Source organism: Cimex lectularius, unplaced genomic scaffold (genome assembly GCF_000648675.2).
Source record: "Cimex lectularius strain Harlan isolate CLEC.00 unplaced genomic scaffold, Clec_2.1 scaffold69, whole genome shotgun sequence".
Classification (NCBI taxonomy): Eukaryota; Metazoa; Arthropoda; class Insecta; order Hemiptera; family Cimicidae; genus Cimex; species Cimex lectularius.
The window spans coordinates 525929-551739 of NW_019392630.1; the positions used below are offsets into that span (position 1 = coordinate 525929).

Genomic DNA, 25811 nt, shown 5'->3' on the forward strand with positions numbered 1-25811 from the left:
TAATGACCACTTCTGTTTCCAACCTTTGTTACCATGAATTAAGACTACTGAACCCCCACCCAAGGCTCAATGTAGAACGACATACGTAAAATGGTAACAAACCTAACGTTATAAAATGTGTAAATAAATGAATTTCTGAAATAACACTTTTGGGTTAAAATAATGTAACTACAATAAATTATTTGAAATTTTAAAGAGGACTCTACAAAAACTTTAAAGTAAAATGCATATTAGAATAATAGATGGTTGTCTTTTCGCGGAGGATAAAAGAGAGAAAGGGTGTGCGAGGGAAATAAATATAGAAAGAAAGATAAAAAGAGTGGGAAAGAGTGCGTGCGTTAAGGAGAGAGAGATAGAAAGAGAGTGAGATAAAGAGTTTAACAGAGAAAGGGAGAATGAGAGTGTGATATATGAAGAGAAAGAGAAAGATAAAGAGATAGTGATAGATAGATAGCGATAAATAGATAGAAAGAAGGAATTGAAAAGAGAGAGAGAGAAAGAGAGAGAGAGAGAGAGAGAGAGAAGGAATTGAAAAAAAGAGAGAAAGAGAAGGAATTGAAAAAAGAGAGAAAGAGGAGGAAATGAAAAAAGAGAGAGAGAAACAGAGAGAGTGAGAAAGATAGTGAGAGAAGAGAGAGAGATGGCTATAAAGAAAGAGGGAAAGAGAGGGTGAAAGCGCGAGAGGGTGAGAAAATAAGTGAGTGAAAAAGAGACAGAGCTATAATGAAAGAAAAACAGGGGTAGTTAGAGCTAGTGAGTGAGTGAGTGAGTAAGAGTTAAAGTGAGAGGAGAAAAGAGAGATTGAGAGAAAGAATTAAAGAGAGAACGAACAAGATAATGAGGTAGAAAGAGAGATAGAAAGACAGAGAGTGAGAGAAAGAGAAAGAGAGAGGTTGAGACAAAGAAGTAAAGAGAGAACGAGCGAGAGTGATATTGAGATAGAAAGAAAGAGAGAGAGAGAGAGAGAGAGAGAGAGAGAGAGAGAGAGGAGAGAGAGAGAATGAGAGAGAGTGAGTAAGTAGTTTGATTTTCTAGGCTCGGGGAAAATCCACCTTTATTATGCACGTTTTCCGTAAAAATGTTTATGTACGAATGATATTCATCATTCATAAGATAGAATAAAAATGATAGAAAAATGTTATTTTCTCGGAAAAAAATTATTATGCCTTAGATAAATTGAAATAACAATTGCAACTTCATAAATACGATAACGTTCGTTATAATTGTTAAACAAATTCAAACGCATATCTTAATATGCGTGAAATAAATTACAAAAACATTATTTTTCTATCCCGCAAACTGGCCCTCATTAAGGCGATCCGTTAACAAGGAGTTAAACAGTTTAATTAGCTCGCCGTTTCCTGGAAATCTTCGGACAGTTAAAAAGCTGTGGATATTTTCCTCATTACGATCAATGAAAAATCACACAGACACGCGCGTACACACACACACAAAAAAGGCCATTTTCTTAAATAAACACGTGAACTATATGAGGAAAACCTTGAAAAAATCGGGAAATTAAATGGTTTTATGATGAATGGTGCCAGAAAAACATGATTTAACACTGACCAACTTGCATTCTTTCATTTGTTCTCCGGTTCGATCCGCGAAGGTTCATTTTTAGTTGTGTAACAGGCGTAATATCTTTTTCGTATGTATTGTTATGTATTTTCCAGGGAAAAAGTTGCCACAAATCCACAATACCCGCATTTACAATTGGAGTACATTTTCAATATTATCAACTATGATATATTAGATTTTTTAATGTATTAGTTTTTTTGGTCGTGTCTATTTTTTTATTGGATTTAATTAATACATTTAATGTACAAATTGACTGTATTTGTATTGACAATTGTATTCAGAACAATTATGCTATTAACTATGGTATGAAAAAATGAAAGATTTAACTGTTTTTCACATATTTTTTGCTATTGAATTTGCACTTTATTGTTCTAAAGAATTATAATTGCTGTAATATTTAAATGTATGATAATACATAGTTTGGATGAACTGAATTAGGATTTAAGTATAAAAATTAATTTTAAGGCAGGTCTACTATTAAGCTTTTTTTTCATTTTGTAAATGAAGCCGGGTTGGCTTTGGGGAAACGAGTCAGTTATTAAAAAAGTGAGCAATTTTGGAAACCTTAATGGTTGTAAATTTTAAATTAAATCGTAATAGCTACAGGTTGGTCGAAGGGTGTAACATTTAAATACTTCATTATTGTGGATTATAGCATGAATTAAATAGAAAATTATTCCCAATATCACTCATTTTTCCTAAGCAATTTATTTTTAAAAAAAATCCCAGCGCACACCACCTCTTGGGAGGGGGGTCGACAAATTTGGTATCGGTGGCCGGGGGTGAAAAAAAAACGGATCGCACCCCAGAACCCAGGGGGCGGAAATCGCCATCCCCTGCATCACTAATGGAGAAAATGTTCTCACTGACCTATGTTGTGAGTGGGCGGCGATACATTGCAGAAAGGCTCGACGACAGGTACAACGCCGTTTCCCCGTTTGCCAGGATACTGACTGGGCCTTGCGGTACTCGGAGCCCATCACGGATTAGAAGTGCGCGCAAGCGTCGGTCACATCGTCTCCCCGCTTATGTCCCACATCCCCCTTAAATATATAAAACCGTTTGATAATGTTTTTATCGCCATCGGTCAATTGGGCGAAAAATCGCCTTCTCCGAAAACCTTGAGCTTAAACGAGGAGCTTAAATTTTTAAACATAAAACCGTCGATATTGACTTATATAAAAAAAGTTAAAAAAAGAAGTAAAAATCAGACAATATCAAGAAGGAAATAGAAATGGCTTTAAGAATTGCACATCCACCCTTTATTCACGGGTTCGCGGAACCAAGTCCGGGGCTTTAATAATGACAAGTATTGATCGGAAGGGTCCAACCTGTTGGTCCGGTCCCCTCTTCCTGTCTTTCCCTGTGCCTATTCCAGGCAAAACATCCTTATACTTGAACCGACTTCCTTTAATTTCGCCCCATTTTTGACTGCTTTCCTTTGATTCAAAATTGTTTTTGGAAAATACATGATGGAATTTCGGCTCCTCGGCCAGGAGGCCTGGATTTGGCTTTGTTTTAAATGTGAGACGCAAGCGCATTCTTAAGCACTGGGGTACGAACGACGAGCGGGACAATTCTGTCAACACGCTGGAACGGAATAATTAATTCTCAACCAAAAAAAAGACAAGAACATTTAATCGTAGATTTAAGCTTTATTTTTCAATCGGGCATGGAGCACATCCATCAACAAAAAAAAAGTTAGAATTCTCGTATCAGTATGTGTAAATAAATTAGAGTATAATCCAAAACCAAAATTACAATAAAAACAGAATATTGCACATCATCAAATAATTCTTACCATTGTAGCTTGTATTTCATTGGAGATTTTGGATTTGGATTTATATAGTTTCAAATTCGCACATGTACTACATACAAGCCTATGCTAAGTTGAGCCTATTCGATTCTTTTAGTTCACTGGCAATTCTAGCTTTCACTATTTACTGTAAATTGCCGGTAAACTCGAAAATCATCCACGTAAGTGTTGGCAGTCCGGGGTCAGACCTCAGACTTATATTACTTGTAGTCAGGGCGTGGGTGCTTCAATCGCTAAGTCAATTCAGTACTCAATGCATGCAAACCTATTTGTACTCACGTTCATCCTTAAATACATTCACTCCTATCAACATACAATTCATTCAATCAGGTGGTGTACTCGATATTCTTCTATCACCCTTTACACCTCAACTAACCTAATTGAGGGTACTTGATATTCTGTCACTGACCCTCTCACATCACACATTCACGCTAATAAATACAAACCAAAATCCTCCAACAATCGGAATAGGGGACCCAAATACTATCTGCACCCTTGGTCAAAACTGGATAAGTCAAATTTTGACCAAATGAGATAAGCACTTTATAATTTTTTTAAATCAAGAAGGAAACCATTTCCTCCAAAATGAAATGTACTTTGTTAAACATCTTGAAAAGTTTTATCAACATTTTGATAATTCTACTTGTCTAGTTGTAAACTTGAATAACTCATACTCCTATCTCTGTATTTGTCTATATACTTTCCCCTGCTTGTACTTCGCATTTCTTTTATTTGTAAGAAATGAAGTAGTGCAATTATCTCACTTGTAAAATCTAGTGATTGTTTACTAAAATTTAACTTATCTTATTTTACCCATCTAGTAAACCAAAGCATATGTAAATAGCACATAAATAGTGCTACATAATCAGCAAGTCCTTATTTTTTTTTTCAGTGGTCGTATCAATCCCTGGGATGCCAATTTTTCAAAAAAAGCCCATTTGGAAATACTGGCCACTTTACCTTAGATTGATGAGCGCCGCGCCGCGCCAACGCCATTTTTGGTGTCCCCTTAGTGATTAGGGGCAACAATACAAGTTTCCAAACAATTTATATACAAGGATTTACATAAAAGTTACATTTTATGCAATTGGCCTAATTTTTATACTCTTGCAACAATATATACTACACACAATTATATGTACAAACAATTGTCACCATTTTTTTAAGGTTAATTGAATTAACAAATGTTATAAATTCTACATAGTATTTTGTGATTAATGTTTCTTGTGATGTAGGCCAACTGTTTCCTTACATCACAATGTTTCTTATGAACGTTCTTTCTTGAAGATCGTACATGCGTATATAATATGCCTCCAAGTTTGGGGACCCAGACCAAATGGACATTCTAGATTGTCAATTATTTTAAATATTGCCAGATAAGATTATTCTTTCTGTTCCTGATCTGCAATTCGGCGGGTTGCAGAGTCAATAACTTTTTTCCTCTGTTAGACACATATGTATGTCAGTTCAGAACTTTGTTATAATACCCATGGTATTTTAATTGCTAATAATAAAAAAAAAGTATTGTTACTACTTACTCTTCCAAGACATCCAATGCATAGTTGGACACTATATCCTCCTGTATGAAAGGAATCACTTTACTTATAGATATCTACCTAAATGACAACAACTAATGTTTAATTAATTGTATTATCAATTGGTATGTACTGTCACAGAAGGTGTCTGTGGCTGTGATGGTTTAAGCAGGGAACACACTTACCCAATGCAACGCTACATGACGTGACCCGACACCTCGTCTCGTTTTGGTAAGGTGTGCAGTGTGCATGCCACTTAGTCACACAGCGTGTATCATAAACGCCTCTTCTGTTCTAACGCATTATTTTGAGCAAAACCATGTAATAAATTGTTAGTTAAATTCATTATATCAAAAAATGGTATTCCAGTGTTTTGATCAATTTTCTACCATACCATTAAAATTATTTATTTTTTTTAAATAAAAACTAATGAACATTTGATCTCGCTTAATTTGGTTTATATTAAGATAAGTATGCTGTAATTAATATAACGACAATAATACACAGTTTGAAATAAAAATATGAGTGTCTGGTTCTTTTATCTTCGACTGTACTCGATGAAAATCTGGACATTGGGGATTTGCATAGCGAAGCGTAACCTCGGGCAGATGTGCACGAGGGTAATACAATCTTATGGAAAATTGGACACTGGATTTGCATTGGGAGACTTCAGGTCATGTCGGGTAGCATGCGTTGGGTAAGTGTACCCTAATATAAAAAAGCTACCTACTTTAAATGTTTAATTTTATAGGTGTCAATCGATCGGTTGTTACCTGATTGCAAATATCATCATCTTTTAAAAAGAAATGACACAAGGGGAAAAAATTAAACAAATAAAAATTAAGACACAAATTTTAAATAAAATGATTAAATAATTATATTTTGAATTTCTTTACATAGGATTAAATTGTTTATAAAACAACTTCTATTATCTGTCCACACAATTCCTATATGAACTAAGACATTGCATATTTTTTTGTCTCTTTAAACAAGGCATCTTTTTATCTTCCTCTTTCACAAATATTTACAATTAATTTTAAAATTTACAAAACATCACATAATTTATATATATAAAACATTAGATTTGCTACGTCTGCATGTTTAAACTTGAAATCTCCCCCTCTGTATTTATCTGAACTGAGGCGTTTATCCAGTTTTGCCTGTTTTCTTTGGATCTTTCCAGAAGCGGTACCAACTCATCCGACAACAATGCAAAAGCCTACAAATGAGAAATTGTTTAGATACCAGCATAATTATAATATTTAATAATAGTTTATTTAAAAAATAAATAAATAAAAATAAAATAATAGCTCACATCATAAATTGGAAGACAAATAGAATCAATGAAAGCAACTTGCATTTCAGGTAGCTTGTCAACTTTTTCTCGATTCATCATATCCTGCAAACAAAGTAAATTTAGAAAATTGCTTCAAAACCAATTTTTAAATATCATAATTTAATTTCGACTTACAATTGGGGTAATTTTAAGCTCGTGCCGCTCAAGATCACCTTGTTCAAAAAATTCCCTTGTCACAAGTTCAGCCACCTTAAATCAATTTTCATTATTAAAACTGAAAAATCGACGAACAATTATCCTTTCGACATACCCTCTTTTCAACTGGCCAAGGTTTGGTGATAGCGGCTAAGTCGCAGACGGTCATAGACATAGCTCGTAACAGCTCCCTGTGTTCCTCGAGTTCCCACCTGTACGTGTTTGTGTTCACCAAATTGAGAAATTTTCCTCGCCTCCTATTTCAACATTTACAAATCAGTAATATAGCCGAATCAATCGCTTTTACGACTATACATACCTGAAATATACGGCAAGGTCTGTTGCCAATATGGCATCCTCTAATACTTTGATAACTCTGGAATATTCTTCTGGCGAGAGATTGGCAAGAATCTGATTACCCTGCAATAAAATAAATTATTACAGGTAAATTGATGCACATTAGTGGACATTAATGCACTAACTAGTGAAAAGATAAGTGAGCTGAGAGCAATTATTTACTAATACAGATTAAAAATCGTTATGAATTTTTTCAACAATTCAGCAGTTTATTGGTCCATTTACACCAAAACTGAAGTTTTACTATGAACTTTTTTCACACTACTCTAATCAAAAATAAATAAAAAATAAACTATTGGATTTACCATTGATAATCACTTATTATGTCATTACTTAATAGTAATTATTTGGTATGTGCATAACTTTTTTCAGTTTTTCCAAATTTTGACTTTCACCCTTATAAATGCAATCCTTTATTACCTGCAAGCCCCATTAGATCTAGGGTGGGAAAAAAAACTAATGAAAGAGATTGTTACGGGGGGTAGTTGATCCCAAAATTCAGTCTAGAATAAACTTTGACACATACAACATGGTAGCATATGAAATTCATTAGAGGATTGCTTGCTATACAGGTTCGATCTCAGGCATATAGTGGCATACATTCATTGAAGTTTATGTGGAAATTATAGTGATAACATAGTAACTGAATGGCCATTGGAAGAAAAGGACAACATAACTGTAGCAGAATTATCAAAGAGATTTCCAGCACATTCATTGCATGACAATAGAAATAAAAATTGGATCTCTGGGTTACGTTGTAAAACTCAGGAGCTAGGAAGAACACATGGCCTGCATAGGAATAAAAAATGTTAAATGCCAAAGGACCGTTTGGGGAGGGGGAGAAAAAAAATGTACTTCTAGGTTTTTTCTCATCTAACTTTTACAAAAAATGGGATATTTCTGCTACCAGAACATTGGCATAGAGAAGCAAGGAAATTTTGTTTTGAATTAAAAATAAGGTACAATTATATTTTGAAAGTTTGTCTCTTTTTTTGTGTGCTGAAAATTGAAAAGAAAAAAACTTTTGCACACGCCCAATACTTAATATTACGAAAAACAACGTGGAAATACAGTACCTGACTGTTGAGGATCATGAGACACTGGTCAAAATGATGATGTTCCATTGTCGATGTTGAATAAAGCTGTGCCAGTGGTGACGACGCCCTATAAACAATTCTTACAATCAGAATTAAATCTCTAGGTGAAAGAGATTTAATTGAAATTACAATTACTTGATTTGAAACGAATTATTAGTCCCTCGGTGGTCGAGGTCATGACAAAGGCAGGCAATAATCAATGCCAGGCATTCGATATCGCCGAATATCTTCCACCATTGAGTTGCGGTTATGATGGAAAACATCATCTGTGCAACGTTGAAGGCATGCCTCCAGTTGTGATATGTCACATTCCGGTAATTTTTTTTCACGCTCAACAACCACCTGCAAAGGACCTCATAGTCTATGCTGAACCTTTCGACGAAGTCGAGATCCAGAAACATCCTTAGACAGGCCTAAAAAATCAGCATACATGTGATAATCTTGTTCAGGTGTTGAGTAGAATGCTATGATTGGTGAATAATTACTGTGAGTGTTTGATCATCTGAGAGAAGAATATCATCAAATTTAAAATCATACAGCTCAAATATTGTAGCCGATGGAACCCTGAGTGCCTGGAAATTACAAATGTTAAATTTCTTAAAAAAAAAAAAATTAAATACTCTTACTCTTAATTTCTGAGCATCTTCCAGTGTTGCGGTTGCATGGTAACTTAAAACATCTAAAGTAACACTTTGTTTAGCCATTGCTATCACAGCCTTTTCATACCTGAAATCCAATTATATTATTTCCGTTGTGGTCGACTGATACTTGGAATGAAAATACTTACATATGAGTATTGTGGATTCCCATTCCACAAAATATTGCAAATGCCTCCACAAAATTTTCATCGTTTTTTGTAAATGGGAGCTCATTGAACTTGTTTATCAACTGAAAATCAAACAAAACAAGATTTTCAAAATGAGAACTTGTCTTACAACATCAAAACATTGGTTAATTATATTAATTTTTCACAATAACTGATTCTCAGAAAAATTACTAAATTTTTTATTGAGTAAGCGAGCAACAATAAGTTTGAACAATAAGCAATGAGAAGCACAATAAGTTGCCTAAGTAACAAGATAACACAAAAGAAGTAAAAAGTCGAGAGGGGAAGCTATCCAGTGATACTCCTAAATCATAAATCGCACTCTATGTGAGCTGGTCTGGGAGCAGCTGTCTTTTTAGACATCTAGGATTATTGGGAAGATATCAAGAAGAAAATGGGGGTTAGAGTGGGAGTGGTGGAGAGTGGAATTTTTTTTCACTGAATTTTACTTCATTTCACCCCAGCAGTATGTAGTGAGTACAGTAGCAGGCTGAGGACTCTACCCTGAAGGACTCCCCTCTCTACAAAAGAGAGAGTGAGGATCCAATCCATACTCTAAAGTATCTAAACTTAAACTTTAATTACAATTAATTAAGGTTTTTAGTTGAGATGAAAAAAGTTAATGGCACGAGAGGGATTCGAACCCTCGACCTTCGGCTAGATACGCCACTGCTCTACCACCTGAGCTATCGTGACCTCGATCCAGCTCAGGTGGTAAAGCAGCGGCGTATCTAGCCGAAGGTCGTGGGTTCGAATCCCTCTCGTGCCATTAACTTTTTTTCATCTCAACTAAAAACCTTAATTAATTGTCATGTATTAATTGGTCAAGCGGACCACGAAAGTAGTGACTTAAACTTTAAGTTGACTTATTTTTTTTTTTAAACTTGGAACAACAATAAAAGTAATTCCTGTCATACGGGAGGGCTTAACGTCAAACTACCCTTGTGTGTTTGACAAGGAATCAAAAAATTTTTCAATACTTTTTCAAATATTATTATCAATTAAAAACAAAGAGACATTGCTGGGATTCGAACACAGGACCGCTAGTGTGGCAAATACAAGTTAGTTACTGCAGTCCCCCTGAAGGAACAATAACAATAATTGTGGACCTAAACATACCTGAATGACACCAATAATTTCTCCTGTAGAATTTTTGATTGGCATGCACAAGATACTTCTATGCCTGAACCCAGTACCTTCATCCACGTTTGGGTCAAACCTTGAATCCTCATAGGCATTTATTATATTAATCGTCTGAAGAGAGAGAAAAACACATACATTTTCTCATAATAATTCTCTTTTATTCATAGATAAAACTATAATTTAAAAAAACTTACCTCACCAGATGTCGCAACGGCTCCAGTAATGCCGATGTTAATAGGGAAGCGGCTTTCAAATGGGCTAAAAAAGAAAAAATCCACAAAAAAATATTAGTAAAGATAGAAACGAAATATTGGATCGGATATATTGCAGGGGGAATTAACAGAGTCTGAAAAAAGACTCATGGGATTACTGTACATTTGCTTTGGATGAGGTCACCTTATTCGCTCATCTTCATTCCCCTTCACTGCCTCCAAGTCATTTGCTTCAAAATCAAAAACACGGGAGAAACTCCCAAGATTTGCTTTGTGTAGCAGAAGAACCTAGATCAAAAGAATTTACAATTAATGACAAATAAATTATCTTTTTTTTTATTCCTATGAGATCACACAGCAATTATACTCACTTGAACCCTTTGACATTGGATGAGGGACTGCGTATGCGTCAGTATCCTGAATACCATGTGTTCGATTGTGCTTTGCTCTTCAAATATCATTCTCGCCAAATCCAACAAGACCTAAATTAAAAAAATAATTTAATATCGAAAATGTTTACTTTTGAGTCGTCAAAAATAGTATTTACAGCTCATGCTTCACAAAGATAAAAGTCAGCTTAAGAAATACTACTACTAATAGTTTAAATTGTCTACTTTTGGTATCTTCACTAAAATTACATTTAAACAAATAAGAGTTGAACCACAAATAAATTAATCTAGAAAATTACTAATAACAAGGGAGAAAAAAAAGATTGAAATTAAATATAACTGGTTACAACTCACAGATTAGCCTGAGAACTGTTGGAAATTAATTATTGTTAACAAGTAATTAATCAACAAAAGCCTATGTTAGATTATCCAACATTTTTTATTACTACTTCAACAGACAGTTTGCTATCTGTTTTATTCACCTGGTTTCTTTTCACTTCCAATTGGCTTTTTTCATACAGTTGGGCATTTCTCAGGCTTATTCCACAAAATTGAAGGTAACTGGAAAATATCTTTTCATCGTTGTGTGTAAAATGTGTATCTTCTTTTTTATTTATAACCTGTAACAAAAATTTTTAATTGTTACTCTTGTACAACTTTATTTATTTTTCTTAGTTTTTATGAACAAGCTTTCATTATGTTTTATTTATTTATTTAATTAAACTTTACCTGTGCAACACCTATTACATCTCCATTCAGATCTTTAATAGGCATACAAAGTAGTGATCGGGTCCTGTAACCAGTCCGTGCATCCACTTCTTGGTTGAACCTTTCATCCTGAAAAATCAAACGTATTTTAACACGCGAGATTTGTTAGAGGAAGTAACAAAATGAAAATAGTTATTACTTTGTAAGCATCAGGTATATTTACACTTTCGCCAGTTTCGGCAACAAAACCGACAATACCTTTACCCCAGGGTATCCGAATCTCTTCTTGACATTCCATCTCTTGCAAGGTCGACCTTGAACAGACATCGAACAACTTGGAAACAAGACACCTGAAAAAATAAAACATTAAAAACTGTATAACCAAAACAATAATTATCCACATCGTAACACTGTGAATCACATAAAGTATCAGTATTCAAGTTATCAGTGAGTTTACAGAACTTCAGGAAATGAAGAAATAAAAAAATAGAGATTTATATTTATTTTACATGATTAACATTTAAGCGTTTAAGTTTTAAGATTAAAGGATAAATTATTATAAAGTATTTTAAAAGGGAGCATATATAGTTAGTAATCTCATTTTTGTTTTCTTTTTGACCGAAATTACCTAGAGTGACATCCAGAAGAATGATTAGGAATGGAAGGCTTCTGTGAGTTATCATCAGGATGAAGACAGCCCACGGGTTTAATGTTTGCTCTCGATGTGCACTGAGGCCTCTCGCCTTGTACGAGGAAAAGTGAGCCCCGGTCAGCTTTCAGCAGGGTGCTCACATTTTGTAGGATTTTATGACAAAGAGATTTCACTTCAAGTTCATTAAAAATATCTTTGACCTAGAAAAAGAAATCTTATAAAATTACAAGTAAGAAATTTTGGATGAATGTAGTAAGAAATGGCAGGTATTTTTGTTTTGTATACAGCTTATGTGTGATTTTTGGTTGTGAGATGAGAGATTAACAATTATTGTTTTGCAATTTTTGTTATTTGTTACATATTTAAAGCAATAATTCCAAAAGCTCAGAATGTAGCAAAATGATTAAAAAGTGGTTTATCACAAGACATATAGGTTCATATTTGAAGGAAAAATATTCTATTTACTTGTTCTGCATGTACAATGGTATTTTGTGGCATAAATATCCCTTTATTTCTCTTTGTTTTGTTCAACTTTTCCACCAGTTTTTTGTTTTGTTTTGATCTTTTGGACCAACAAGCGCACTCACACCCACACACGCGCGCACGTGCTCTTTCTTTCTCTCTCCACAATATTCTCATTGAATATATACAATATGAATTTATTGTTTGCTAAGTTTGCCAACAACTGTGTAATAAGCATCTTTTTAACAATAATGAGGACGCCCTGAGCCACTGCACTTTTTCTGTTTGTTACGGGTGGCGATCGAGTTGTGTCAGGTAACCAAGTTCCATCAGTTACAGCACTATACCCTCCTTTTGAATTTATCACAAAGCCTTATTGATAGAAAAGTTTAAGAAACCAGGAAGCAGACAAGAAGATTCAACAACTTTGCACTCAGGAATTCTCAATCTATAATCAACTTAGGAGGAGCCGCTGACATTAAAGATACTGATGTCTGCATGGATTCTCTGTTGCTTTATAACTTGAGCTTTTATCAATTCATTCTGACATATACAGATCATTTTGGCTTTCTCGATTGACGAAATGACTTTGGATAGTTGTTGGACAGGCAATACTTCTTTTCTTGCTCAACTCAGCTGAAGACAGTCTTGTAATAGATCTGTCATTCTAAAATAATAATTAAGAGCATTTATTGTGTAAGAGCATGTAATATAAATTATCAGAAATAACTCTCCTGAGGACTTGGGTTAATGGCGACTTTAATGACTTCTTTTTCAAATTCGAATTTGCTTAGGCCAAGATACAAAAGCATCAGGTTGCAAGAATCTCAAACGTATTGTGTTTTCATTCTGCCGAAGAATTCTGTGCAGGCTGTGAAACTGGACTATCCTTGGTGGGCTGTTTATTAAGTTTGTAATATGGTAATTTTAATGTAGAGGGCTGAGGACTGAGGAGGGGTCAAGCATTTGTCCAAAAGCTACCAAAGCAAAATATAAAACTGGTGGAAAAATTATATTAAAAATAAAAATTATTGTCAATTAATTAAATATTTAAAAAGTTTGTTAAAACATGTAAACACATTCTGCATGAATTATTTTATTTAATTAATCAATATATGTTTTAGTAGTCATAATTGACCATATTAATTATTTTTTTTTTTAAATTTAAGGTCTTGATTGAGATGAAAAAGAAGTGCGATGAGCAGAATCAAATTCACGACCTTCGGCTGAATTTTATTTTATTTAAACTATTTTTATGGTTTTTCACTTTTTGTTATTTGTTACACTTCTTAAATAAGAATTCCAAAAATTCCCAAAGAACAGCAAATAAATTTTTAAAAAAAGTTTATTACACAATGTAATAAGCACGAAAGATTTTATTTAAATTAATTTTATAATTTTACACTTTATTGTTGTGATACACTTCTTAAGCACAAATCCCAAAAACTCGGAATATATCATAAAAATAATATTTAAAAAAATGGTTTATCACAAGACATAACAAGTCCACATTTCTAAATGAATTTATTGCTTTTACATTAAAATACTATAGGTTAAGGTAAGGCCAATTAGAAAGAAAACACACATTTGTCAAGTTGTCAAGGTATTCTTTCATTAGAACGTTGAAACATTAATTAACAATTTAAAAGGTTAATTATTATTTAAACATACATTCACAATATTGAAATCTATGTTTTCAAGGGGGAAGTATCCCAAAAACTCAGAATCAAAGCAATTAAATAAATAAAAATTTCATAACAAGACACAATAAGCCCACATTTCTGCATGAAAGATTTTATTTAATGTAATTTTATGGTATTTCAGTTTTTGTTATTTGCTACACTTCTTAAGCTAGAATCCCAAGAACTGCAAATGTAACAAAGCAATAAAAAAAATATTTCATCACAAAATATAACAGGTCTAATTTCTGAGTGAAAGATTTTATGTAATTTTATATTAAAACATCATAAGGTATGTACAAGGCCAATTATGAAACACTCAGTTCCTTCGTCAAGCTTTCAAGGCATATATCCCCCCCTTAATCTTGAATTACAAATATTAATTAATTTAAACGGTTAACAAATATGAACATACATTCATAATATTTAAACCTATGTTTTCAAGATGGAATAATACCAAAAACCCAGAATCGAAACAATTGCAATTTTATGGTTGTTAGTTTTTGTTATTTGCTACATTTCTTAAGTAAGAATCCCAAGAACTGTAAATGTAACAAATTACTTTATAACAAAATATAACAGGTCTAATTTCTCAGTGAAAGATTTTATGTAATTTTATATTAAAACATAAGGCATGTACAAGGCCAATTAGAAAACACTCAGTTCCTTTGTCAAGCTTTCAAGGCATATATCCCCCTTAATCAGGAATTAGAAATTTTAATTAATAATTTAAAAGGTTAACAAATATGAACATGTATTCGCAATATTGAAACTATTTGTTTTCAAGTTTTCAACGTTTTCAAGATGGAAATATATCAAAAACTCAGAATCGAAGCAATTAAATAAATTAATGGTTCATAACAAGACACAATATGCCCACATTTCCGCATGAAATATTTTATTTAATGCACTTTCAGGGTTTTTTCAGTTTTTGTCATGTCTACACTTCTTAAGGAAGAATTCCAACAATTGTGAATGTAACAAAGCAATTAAAAAATATTTTAACACAAAATATAACAAGCATAATTTCCATGTAAAAGATTTCATGTAATTTTATATTAAAACATCAACAGGTATGTACAAGGCCAATTAGAAAACACTCAGTTCCTTCGTCAAGCTTTCAAGGCATATATCCCCCTTAATCAGGAATTAGAAATTTTAATTAATAATTTAAAAGGATACCAATAGGAACGTATGTACACAATATTGAAACCTATAGTTTCAAATATAATGAAAATTAGAATGATATTTATAGATTACTAATCAAATATGCCCTGTTAATCCTAAAATGATATATTAATTTATCAGATATGAATGTGATAAATTAGTAAGAAAAACAAAAGCAGAAGCATTAAAAAAAATGTTAATTTAAGAAATAGATATATGGCTGTGGAATGCTTACAAGTTCAAAGATGAGCTCCTTTTCATCTAGGTTCCTGAGGTCGCTCCTTGACATCCGCACGGCCTGAGGCTGCTGGAGGCCGTCGGTCTGGGAGGCGGCTCCCAGGAGTGGCGAGTGAGGCGGGGGCGGCGGCGAGACGGAGAGGAAGGTCGGCGTCCCGTCGACGGTCGTCACCATCGGCCTCAGGAGGCCGCCCCTCTCGAATTCGTGGGCCGAGACTTTCCTGACGGGCGTCGCCGCCCCCGATGACGCCCTGGAGGCGGGGCATCCCGAATCCGTGCAACAGGCGCCGCTCGCGCTCCCTCCCGAAGGCGAAGCGTGCGACACAAGCCACGAATCGACCATCTGCCTAGTCGCTTTCCTGAAAATCACATCACCTATTCACAAAATTGTTCAAACAATTTAATTCATCATCAAACATTTCCGTTCGAGTTTGTTTTCATTTAACTCGCCCGGGTGGAGAGGGTGATGGATTATCCCAGACCGGAAAACGTAGGATTGGTATTTCAATAAAATGCCTAACAATTCTCCAAATGTGCGTTGTTTGCTTACTATACTTGATTAGAATTTTAGCTGAATGCGTATATTCTCATCACGACTCAGGGATCTTATTTTACCCTTACGTTCATTTTTCATTCGGAATATTTGTTTACCTCTGATTCCTGTTTTTTAATGAGTCATCGGCGCTAAGCGAAGCTGTAAGGTAGCTTCTATTTCGGGTTTAAAAATTGTACTTAATATTCTCTTTTTTGTATTTGTAGTACATTGCAACTACCTTCAAGTAGGTAGCAAGAAACAATGAGCAAGGTAATATATATAAAATTAAAAACAAGAATGGAGAAAATACCAAAAATAGTACCTGAATACTGAATTCAATTACTACTTAGTAAATAGTAATAAAATAGTAGTTATTTTAATAGTAATAAAATAGTACTTGAATATTGAATATAAAAATGATACTTGAATATTGTCTGTTTAATTGATACTGTGTCATTATCAGTTTTACTATCATCACCATCACTTCCTAGGAGATCTCGCGGCCATTGACTTTTCAGTCCGCGGGGAAGGTTTGAGGGGATTGGTCCGGATGCGAGGTTCCGTGCTGATTTACGGTAGTTGGGAGGTTTTTGTGAAGTTTGCAGTACCGGGGACGGATTTCATCTTGAACGAAAGCGATATGTAAGTCTGTATGTGTAGTTGGGTTCGATACATAAAATGGAGCATCTGGTATTGTTCGTATCATTAAGGACTGGGCAGTTTGAATGCGGCGGCGGGTGTTGTAATGTTTTGGCTGAACCCCCACAAACTTCCAGTCCGTAAGTCCACACCGGCTTAACTATGGTGTTGTAAAGCAACCTTTTATTTTTGAGAGGTAGATCAGTGCCAAGAACACGTGCTCTATATCGTGTCACCTACTGACGTTTCAGTCGTGTGTGAGGATTCCACGCCAGGCGTTTGTCGATGTACATAGATAATATTATCACTGGTAATATTATCTTGAAATATTATAAAGTTGGCGGTGCTTGTTGGTATGATAATCGAAGAACACATGTTCAACTGTCTTTACTTGGTCCGTCTATTCTCGCTGGTTTATGTTTAACTCAAACGTGTTTAGTGCCCCATCATCAGTGGGAAACTTCTACGAGTGAAACGAAAGTGAACAGTGTCAATCAGTTTAAATAAGTATATTGCTCTACACAGTACAGACAGAATGTGCACGGCATCTCAATTTTCATAGGGGGAAGGGCAAGTAAAAAAAAAAATATTGTTGTACATTCTAGATTTAAAAAAATCGCTTTCTTAGGAATGAACAAACCATGTACATGGTATGTATGTTTGGTAATTGTAGATTATTTTGGCCAGCTTGTCTTCCCTGTTTTGATGGTTGCGTTTTTTCGGGACCTCTTTTCTATGTTCTTCTTCCACTGACTGTTCAAAACAGCACAGATAGCCAGTCCAGACGTTCGGAAACAATCAAACTACAGTTTATTAGTGAGCTTTTCTCCTGTGATTTGCAGGGGAGACCTATTGTTTTATTGTACCTTTATCATCTTGGTCTGCCTATTTTATTTTTGATAGTTCAGACGCGTTTCGGCCATTCGCGATCTTCAGTGATGGGTGATTTCTGTAGATGGCGAAATGCTGAAACGCGTCTGAACTACAAGTTGATTATTGCTTGATACTTACCGATCATCTTGGTCTGCCTACCCTCGCTGATTGTTGTTAGTTCAGACACATTTCGACGTTTCGCCATCTTCATTTGGGTGAATTAACAAAGATGAGCGAGGATAGGCAAACCAATATAAGTGGGTAAGTATCGAACAATAGGTTTTTCCCTGCAGACAACAGGAAGAAATATCATATTATTTTGTCCTCTAGTTCTGAATCCCATAGAAATCAAAGTCAATATAATAATTTCAAATAGTAAATAAGAAGAAAAGAAATTAAGAAAATTTAGATATTTTTGTGTTATTTACTTGCTAAGTCGGGGTAACATTAATATAGCAACATAAACCAATGGCTATCGTGAAACACGTGATCGGAAATGACCACACTATAAGTTTATTGCTTTCACCCCTAATTTTTATAATTCCGTTTCATATGGAGATTATTGGAAGACCAAGTTGAAAATAAGTAAAATTACAAATTATTTTCGTTTTTTGCTTTCAAGCTCAATACTAAATCCATTTATGTTTAGTGGTCTAATTGACCATATTAATTATTTCAATTAATTATTCTTTTCATGTAAGGCTTGATGAAAAAGTTAGTGTCACGAGCGGATTCGAAACGACGATCTTCCGCTGGGTGCAAATCCAGCTCGTGACACTTACTTTTTCATCTCAACCAAGACTTTACACAAAAAAAAAATTAATTGACATAATCAATACCACATTTTGAATAAAAACAATTTGAACAAACGGTAGTCCATACAACGAAAAATACATAAAATGTCAAATTTTCTTGTCCCTTCTTATAAAAACGTGACACTGAATGCACAGATTTCGAAAGAAAAAAAAATCAATCAACGCTAATTGTCATGCTACTTTGTTGAATAATAACATATCAACATTTACAATCGATTTTATTTTAAAATTTGATCACTTTCCAATTTTGTTTATTTTTACCCACTACGCTCACTTACCGGTCTATTATTAAAAGCTGTGCACTCATCGCCCATGATATAAATTAGCATCAACTGGTTCTCCTTTTCTGCAACCATTTCGTGATTTTCACTTGGGATTATATTTAGAACGCCGGCAACAATGTTTTGGATGGGAAATAAACAAAGATTAAATCATCGTTTCTATCTTAAGATGATCCATGCCAAAATTAAAATATATCGATAAATTCACAATTTTTGAACAGACAGTTTAAAAATTATCTTATTCGAAGTGTATTTGGAAAATAATGGAAACTGGGAAATTTGTCCAAATCCCATTTAGCATTTGTCTTTGTCTCGTCAAAACTTTGTAGTAAAATAAATAATAAAATGTAGCTTTTGTTTTAAGCCGATTTCCGTTCTCAGTGTCGAGAGAAAACATCCAATTGGTTAAATAATTGAAATTGAACATTTGCAGGGCAGATGAGTCGAGATGAAATGAGGAAAAGGGTTATCACGTCTTTTGTAACGTACCACGACGGACGGAACGTGCTATAGAGAATCAAAAGTAAATAAACGAAATAAACTCCATCACAGAAATGGATACGGGGAAGTCTTTCATTGAGGAAAATTGCACCGGCATTTACATACGAATTTGTCACGGCCTCTTCCCAGAATATTGATCGTATGCTTAAATTGCAATTTACCCGGCGGTTCTTTCATGAAGACCGATACCCCAGCAGATTGGCTCAAGGGCGCGTTGCCACTTCCTCAATAAAGACGGCTAACTTATTGATTTATTCTGGAATTAAATTCAAATTAAGTCGGGTAGACTTTTTTCAATATTTCCTGATATCCTTTCTTATATGATACTTATTTATTCATTATCATCATATTCATCACTGAGGGCCTAAGCCTGTGAAACAATAAAAAGTAAATCCTCTTTGCCTGTTAAAAGGAGATCGACATGGTATTTTCATGGCACTAAGGTGTGGTATCAATATTTCGAAACAAACCCCAGACGATCATAAGACAACACGCAAAGCAATTTGGCAGTTCACAGTAAAAGCATTACTTTCGTATAAATCGATGTGAAAAAATTTTTCCACACAAGACAGTCCTTCATATAACATATAAATCGACTGCTAGCTCAACCTTAAGGATCAGACACTTAATCCGCGCAGCATGAAACACGAAACCTTCAACGACACAAATATGCGTAACGATCGGTTTGGGACAATAATAAGGCATGGCCTAACGGATTGACACGACAAATGAGGTATTTCGCAATTTTCTACTCCATCGAACACGTACACAAAAATCGGTGAATCCATCCGTTAAATTAGGCGAATCTGCCGGCCAGATAATCCCCTTGTTTTGTCCCTCATCAGTCATTGAGCAATGAAACATAGGGGATCACTCCTACTGTTCGCCCGCATCCTCCTTGATGAGATAACCTTTTGATGAATCGCTTCTGCACAAGATAAAAACTTACATTTGTTCAAATGGTGCAAATGCTAAAAGATGAAGGCCAACTCTGAATCGAATTGATCCTATTTTTTAACGCTTAGCAAGGAAAATGGAAATATAAGCCGAGCTGAAAGAAACCAAAAAGTTACATAGTATTGAAGATTTTAAAGAAATACAAATGAAATTAGGATTATCGATTATGTTATTAGACAAGAGAAGAACACTTAAGATTTCACATTTTTATATAAAAAAGTTCAGTAGGATCTTCTATGCAATTGAGAAGCCTTTCTAATAGTTACTTAAGATTAGGGTTGTGGTCTTGGCACCAACGCCGAGCTTTCGACGATATATTTCGCCTTCTACAGAGTCTACAGAGAACAATCTTGCATAAATTTTCAAACATAAACATAGGTATACCACAGATGCTTGACAACCTATAGGTACTAAGTCAAAATGTTAAATTATTAAACAGGTTTTTCAAATAATAAAAAAAAACTCCATCTTAAAAACAGGACTAGTTTTTAACAATATAAATAGGAAACTTAACTATAAAATATAAATAACAAAACAACTACACTTAACAGGTACTTATATATATATCACACGATGAGCCTGTTTTTTATATAAACAAATACATAAATAATTGTTTATATTTTGTACTTTAAAATCTAATGTTCTGATTTTTTGGGGAAGTTGGCTTGTCTTCTTTCTGACCACAACCCTAATCCTAAAGTTCAGGTCATGGTATAAACAGCAAAAATAATATCAATTTTTATTTAAATAATGGTAGTTCAAGGAGGTTAAGAGCAAGAACGATTTTGTTTTAAATATTTGGTTGTTTAATTGCAGTTAAGGGTGTTAAGAGGAAAAAAACCGCATCAGATTTTGCATAATTAAGTACATTTCAGGGTGTTAGGAGCAAAGATTATATTAATCTATGTTTGAATGGACAATTAAAAAAGTTTTAAGAGGAAAAGCCATCAGTCTTTGTTTAAATAGGAACATTTATGTATGTTAAGGGAAAAAATATATCAGTTTTTTTAGTATAAATAAATACATTTCACGATATTTAGAGAAAAAACATCAGTTTTTGTTTAAATGGGTACATTTCAGTATGTTAAGAGTAAAGATTATATTCTTTGTTTGAATAAAGAGAGTTAAAGATTGTAAGAACAACCCATCTGTTTTTCTTTAAATAGGTTCATTTAAGGGTGTTAAGAATAAAAAAATGTTTTTTAAAATTAATTTTGTATAAATAAGTACATTTCAGGGTGTGATGGGAAAAAATATATCAGTTTTTGTTAAATTGAAGGCAGTTAAAAAAGGTGCTGTGGAAAAGCATCAGTCTTCGTTTAAATAAGGAAACAAGTGTGTTTATTAGATTAGTTTTTGATTAAACATAGTCAGAGGTTTTAAGAACGAAAATTGCATCTGTACCGACTTAATTATTATTACGCTAAATAAAAACAAAAAGGATGTATACTTATCGAAAAAAGACTGTTCCACCTTCGATAAGAACTGGTAGAGCATTGCCTACTTTATTGAATTGTATTCGTACAAAAATTATATTTGAATTATGCTTGCATTATATTTGGGGTGGTTAGGGATGGTTAAGGGCGGTGTATAATTAAAAAAAAATTATTGCTGCATTCAAGTGCAGTAATTCGCAACGTGACTTTATGATTAATTCCCTAGTTTTCGTGGTCCGCTTGACCAACTAATATCTTTCAATTAATTAAGGTTTTTATTTAGGCAATAAGGAGAGAAAATTCGAAAAGAGGGTTGAGATGGGAGGATGGTGTCCGAGTGGATCGAAGTCACGATAGCTTAAGTGGTAGAGCAGCGGCGTATTTAGCTGAAGGTGGTGGGTTCGAATTCCGTTCGTGACACTGACTTTTTTATTTCAACTAAAAACCTTAATTAATTTTATGATTAATTTTACATCACTGAGGACCTTGAAGCTTAATTTTGCTAATTAAATTATTATAATTTATTATTTTAAGCTTATTTTAATTTAGAGTAAATAGCATGATAAATTCCACTTCTTGCCTTTAACTCTGCATTTACTTTATCAGATTGAATAATACCATGAATTAATTAATAATAATACTTGCACCTGAACAGTATTTAAATCTTGAATGCTTGTGTTTATATCGATATTAAACTTGTTACAATATTTTTCATTTCAGCCAACCAAGATTTTTTTTTAAATTATTGTTTTATTGGGTTGTCCGGAAAATAATGCAGGATTTTGGTATTAAACAAAAAAAAAGAAACTAGTTACTTTAAAGCAATGTTCTTTAATCAAAATAATTTCCCATACNTGAGTAATCCTGTAAACGTAAACAGAATATTTTATATAGATTTTTTTTAATGAAAACTTAAAATCCTGCATTATTTTCCGGACAACCCAATAACTACTACATAAGGTTTGCATATTTGCAGGCATTTTAAAAACTTTTAAAATATATTTGTGTAATTAATGTACGTGTAAAATGTAATTTTTTTATACGAATACAATAAAGCAGGTTACAATCAGTTCTTATCGAAGGTGGAACAGTCTTTTAATTCTTTCTAAGTATACATCCTTTTTGTTTTTTAAAATCTCTAACAGTCTTTTCAACAACCAAAAACTAATCTAACAAACACCTTGTACCCTTATTCAAACAAGAATAATATAATCTTGGTTGTTAGCACCCTTAACGCCTCTAATAAAAAAAAAGATATTTTTTTTCTCTTCAAACCCTGAAATGTACTTATTTAAACAAAAACTGATGTTTTTTTTCCCAACACCCTTAACTGCCTTTAATTTAAAAAAACTGATTTTTTTTCTCTTAACACCCTTAAATGTACCTATTTAAACAAAAAAACCATGTTTTTCTCGTAACACCCTGAAATATACTAATTTAAACAAAAACTAATACTTTTTCTACAACACCCTTAACTGCCTTTAATTAATTTAAAAAAACTGATTTTTTTCTCTTAACACCCTTAAATGTACCTATTTAAACAAAAACTCAAGTTTTTTTTTCTCTTAACACCCTGAAATGCACTTATTTAAACAAATAGTGATATGTTTTCCTCTTAAAACCTTTAATTGTCCTTATTCTAACCCAGAGTAATATAATCTTCGCTCTTAACACCACGAAATGTACTTATTTATCTTAATACCTTTAACTCCCTTCAAACAATCAAAAATTAATCTAATTATTCAGATATCGTGAGATGCGGTCGGGAGTGATGTAGGTTTCAGAAAAACATTTTCTTTATCGTGCCAACGTTTCGATCTTTTATTGAGTCATNGCCCTGAAGATGATCTCAATAAAAGATCGAAACGTTGGCACGATAAAGAAAATGTTTTTCTGAACCCTACATCACTCCCGACCGCATCTCACGATATCTGAATAACTATCGATTAACGGTCACTAATCTCTACACATTAATCTAATTAACACACTTACTGTCAATCTTCAAAACAAAACCTGTCGTTTTTCGCAGCTAACACACTGAACTACCCTATTTTAATAAATAAAATATTTTAAACGTAGAGTTGAAGTGTTCACAAACACTGCTTTCACCCAATTCTAAATTTACTAGATACATTTGGACTGTTATAAGGAAATCTAGTTTCTCTGAAACCTAAAAAACTTTGTAATTTTTCCACATCCTCAAACTACTTGTAACCCTAAACTCGAGCTGCGTTAATACATTATTACATAATAATAATATAATACAAAAAATACGTTGTTGCGTAATAGTAATACATTATAAAACGCTGTATTTATAACACTTTAGGGTTAGACATTATATTCTGCCAAACACTGTTTTCTACTGAATTTGCTCAAAGGCAATGGTTCTTTTAAATAGGTATCAAAAATCTAACAGAGGGTTAAAGAACACCCAAATATTGAATTGAATATTGAAATTCAACTACTTCTCATTTTTGGCGGGTCTACCTCCCCTTCTTTTACAAACCATAATTTTTTATTTGTCCATATTTACCTCTAGACCCTATTCATTACAATAATCAGTAAGGGAGTTAATAACTAGCTGCAGGGAGCGCGCATCATCAGCAATAAGGACAATATCATCCGTGCATAATAGTCGCACCTTTACACTCTGACCCCTCACCAATAGCAACAAATCGTTCAAGTAGAGAGAGAACAAGACCGGGGGCAGAAGACAGCCTTGTTTGACCGCGTTTGGCGTATCGGAGTACTCTTATAGCCGTTTGTGTACTCTCATATAGTAGTCTTAGTATATTTATGAATTTGTTGCCCATATTGCGAAAATTCATATAATATAATACGTATTTTTAATTATTTTGTGAACGAAATACTTCACAAACGAGTCCCTGGTTTTAAAAATTGTTCAAAGAATTTCATGTATCTTTTAAATACAGTCACACGACAGTCTGATATAGCGACTATCGGCTTTCCTAGTCCTTCGGCCGTTTTCTGAAGACAGTAAGTGGGCAATTTTTCCGCGTGGGCTTTTGATTGATACTAACTTACGAGAAATATCAAAGATATAAATATTGATTGACACTTGTAATTGGACCATATGGCTTTTTTTATTTATTTCTAGTGTTAAGTAAGGAACAGATGTATTGTTGATAAAAGCACACATCATGAACCTGTCACACCTCTCCACAAATATATATTTTTTTTATTATACTACTTCCCACCTGATAAAGTAGTCGTGCACGAAATCGGTGTGGTCGTCAAGCCAGGCTTCCATGGCGGCATGTTCATGATCGTAGATCCTCTTTGACTCGCCCCTTGGCGGAGAGAGATGCCAAGTCTCTGCAGTCATGTCCACCCCCCTGGACCCTGCTACAACATAAAACAAGACATGTTTTAACAAAAATGTTATACAACAGTCGAATCGATTGTTTGGCATTTATTTATTTTAAAGCTTTACTTTTTGTGACATAGATATTAATAAAAAAACAAACGATCTGAAATGGTGAAAGAATAATTAAATCGTGCATATGGTATGTATGTATCCTTATAAGTTAATAACAGTTCAATTGGCTAGGTTTATATAAAATTGGGAAATCTGGAAGTAATAACGGTAAATTTCTATCCGAAATTGTCCAGAGGATTGTTGCTTGTGCTAGTTAATTAAAGCTGTAATAATGTTCTTGTTTAATCATTTTTAATTTAAAGGACTAGATTATTTAATTTAAAAAATTAATATTTTGACAGTAAATTTTTTAGTCGTGTCGGCACTTGGTTTTGTAACTCTTAAAATTAAAAAGGTTGGCATTTTGATTGTTTACTTCATTGCATGCATGACCTACTGTCCTTAATTAGAGACTTCGTCTATTTCAATTAACATAATCCTTAATGCACAACTAAAAATGGTTTCATAACTGTTAAAAAAAGAGAAGTGTAGAAAAGAAAAGGGGAATTCAGATTCCAAAAATTCAAAAATACACCCTAAGACAACTTGTATTTATTGATTTTCCTTGTAAACGTGAAAAATAAAACGTAAATACAACATTAACAACTTGTTAACTTTACTGTTGTACTAAATCGATGTTTGTTACTAATTGTTTTACACTCTTTAGATTAAAAATAAAGAAAATCAGTTCAATGTCAACCTTTCCAGTGAATTAACTGGTTTCTTCAATTGTTTTCTTTGAAGCAATGAATTTGAGAAAAAAATCACTTAAAATCATAGTTTTAAATTAAGAAGATAACGCAGCCAACGACGGACGTAACGATAGGCCAAGTACTACGTATGTCTCGCTCTACCATCCACGATGGTCTACAGCGGTTTAGGGACACCTGAAGCCTCAATCGAAGAGAAGGTGGTGGTCTACCGCGAGATGTTCGTTTTATTGCTCTTATCATACCGTCATGAAAACGAATGAATTTTAACG

General features: G+C 33.6%; 2 protein-coding genes across 8 annotated transcripts in view; both read right to left on the bottom strand.

Annotated features, from left to right (window-relative positions):
- Positions 1-2688, bottom strand: part of LOC106670401 (probable G-protein coupled receptor CG31760) — a 60066-nt gene extending 57378 nt beyond the window's left edge. For both annotated transcript variants that reach the window (XM_014400701.2, XM_014400700.2), the window contains exon 1: positions 2452-2688. The gene's annotated coding sequence lies outside the window, so the exon portion shown is untranslated. The remainder of the gene's footprint in view (positions 1-2451) is intronic.
- Positions 2689-5784: 3096 nt separating this feature from the next.
- LOC106670390 (dual 3',5'-cyclic-AMP and -GMP phosphodiesterase 11) overlaps positions 5785-25811 on the bottom strand; it is an 82677-nt gene continuing 62650 nt past the window's right edge. For 3 of the 6 annotated variants that reach the window (XM_014400682.2, XM_014400684.2, XM_014400680.1), the window contains 20 exons: positions 24609-24753; positions 15352-15712; positions 11785-12008; positions 11356-11506; positions 11178-11285; positions 10931-11068; positions 10431-10541; positions 10244-10347; positions 10042-10105; positions 9824-9958; positions 8666-8766; positions 8505-8604; positions 8364-8450; positions 8014-8291; positions 7858-7945; positions 6744-6844; positions 6540-6681; positions 6404-6478; positions 6248-6331; positions 5785-6151 (listed from right to left, as the gene is read on the bottom strand). In XM_014400682.2, coding sequence (XP_014256168.1) covers positions 6020-6151; positions 6248-6331; positions 6404-6478; positions 6540-6681; positions 6744-6844; positions 7858-7945; positions 8014-8291; positions 8364-8450; positions 8505-8604; positions 8666-8766; positions 9824-9958; positions 10042-10105; positions 10244-10347; positions 10431-10541; positions 10931-11068; positions 11178-11285; positions 11356-11506; positions 11785-12008; positions 15352-15712; positions 24609-24753 — 2729 coding nt within the window. In that variant the 3' untranslated portion in view covers positions 5785-6019. Of the gene's footprint in view, positions 6152-6247; positions 6332-6403; positions 6479-6539; positions 6682-6743; positions 6845-7857; positions 7946-8013; positions 8292-8363; positions 8451-8504; positions 8605-8665; positions 8767-9823; positions 9959-10041; positions 10106-10243; positions 10348-10430; positions 10542-10930; positions 11069-11177; positions 11286-11355; positions 11507-11784; positions 12009-15351; positions 15713-24608; positions 24757-25811 lie in introns of all 6 variants that reach the window. The other 3 variants (XM_014400681.2, XM_014400683.2, XM_014400679.1) reach the window with 1 other exon arrangement.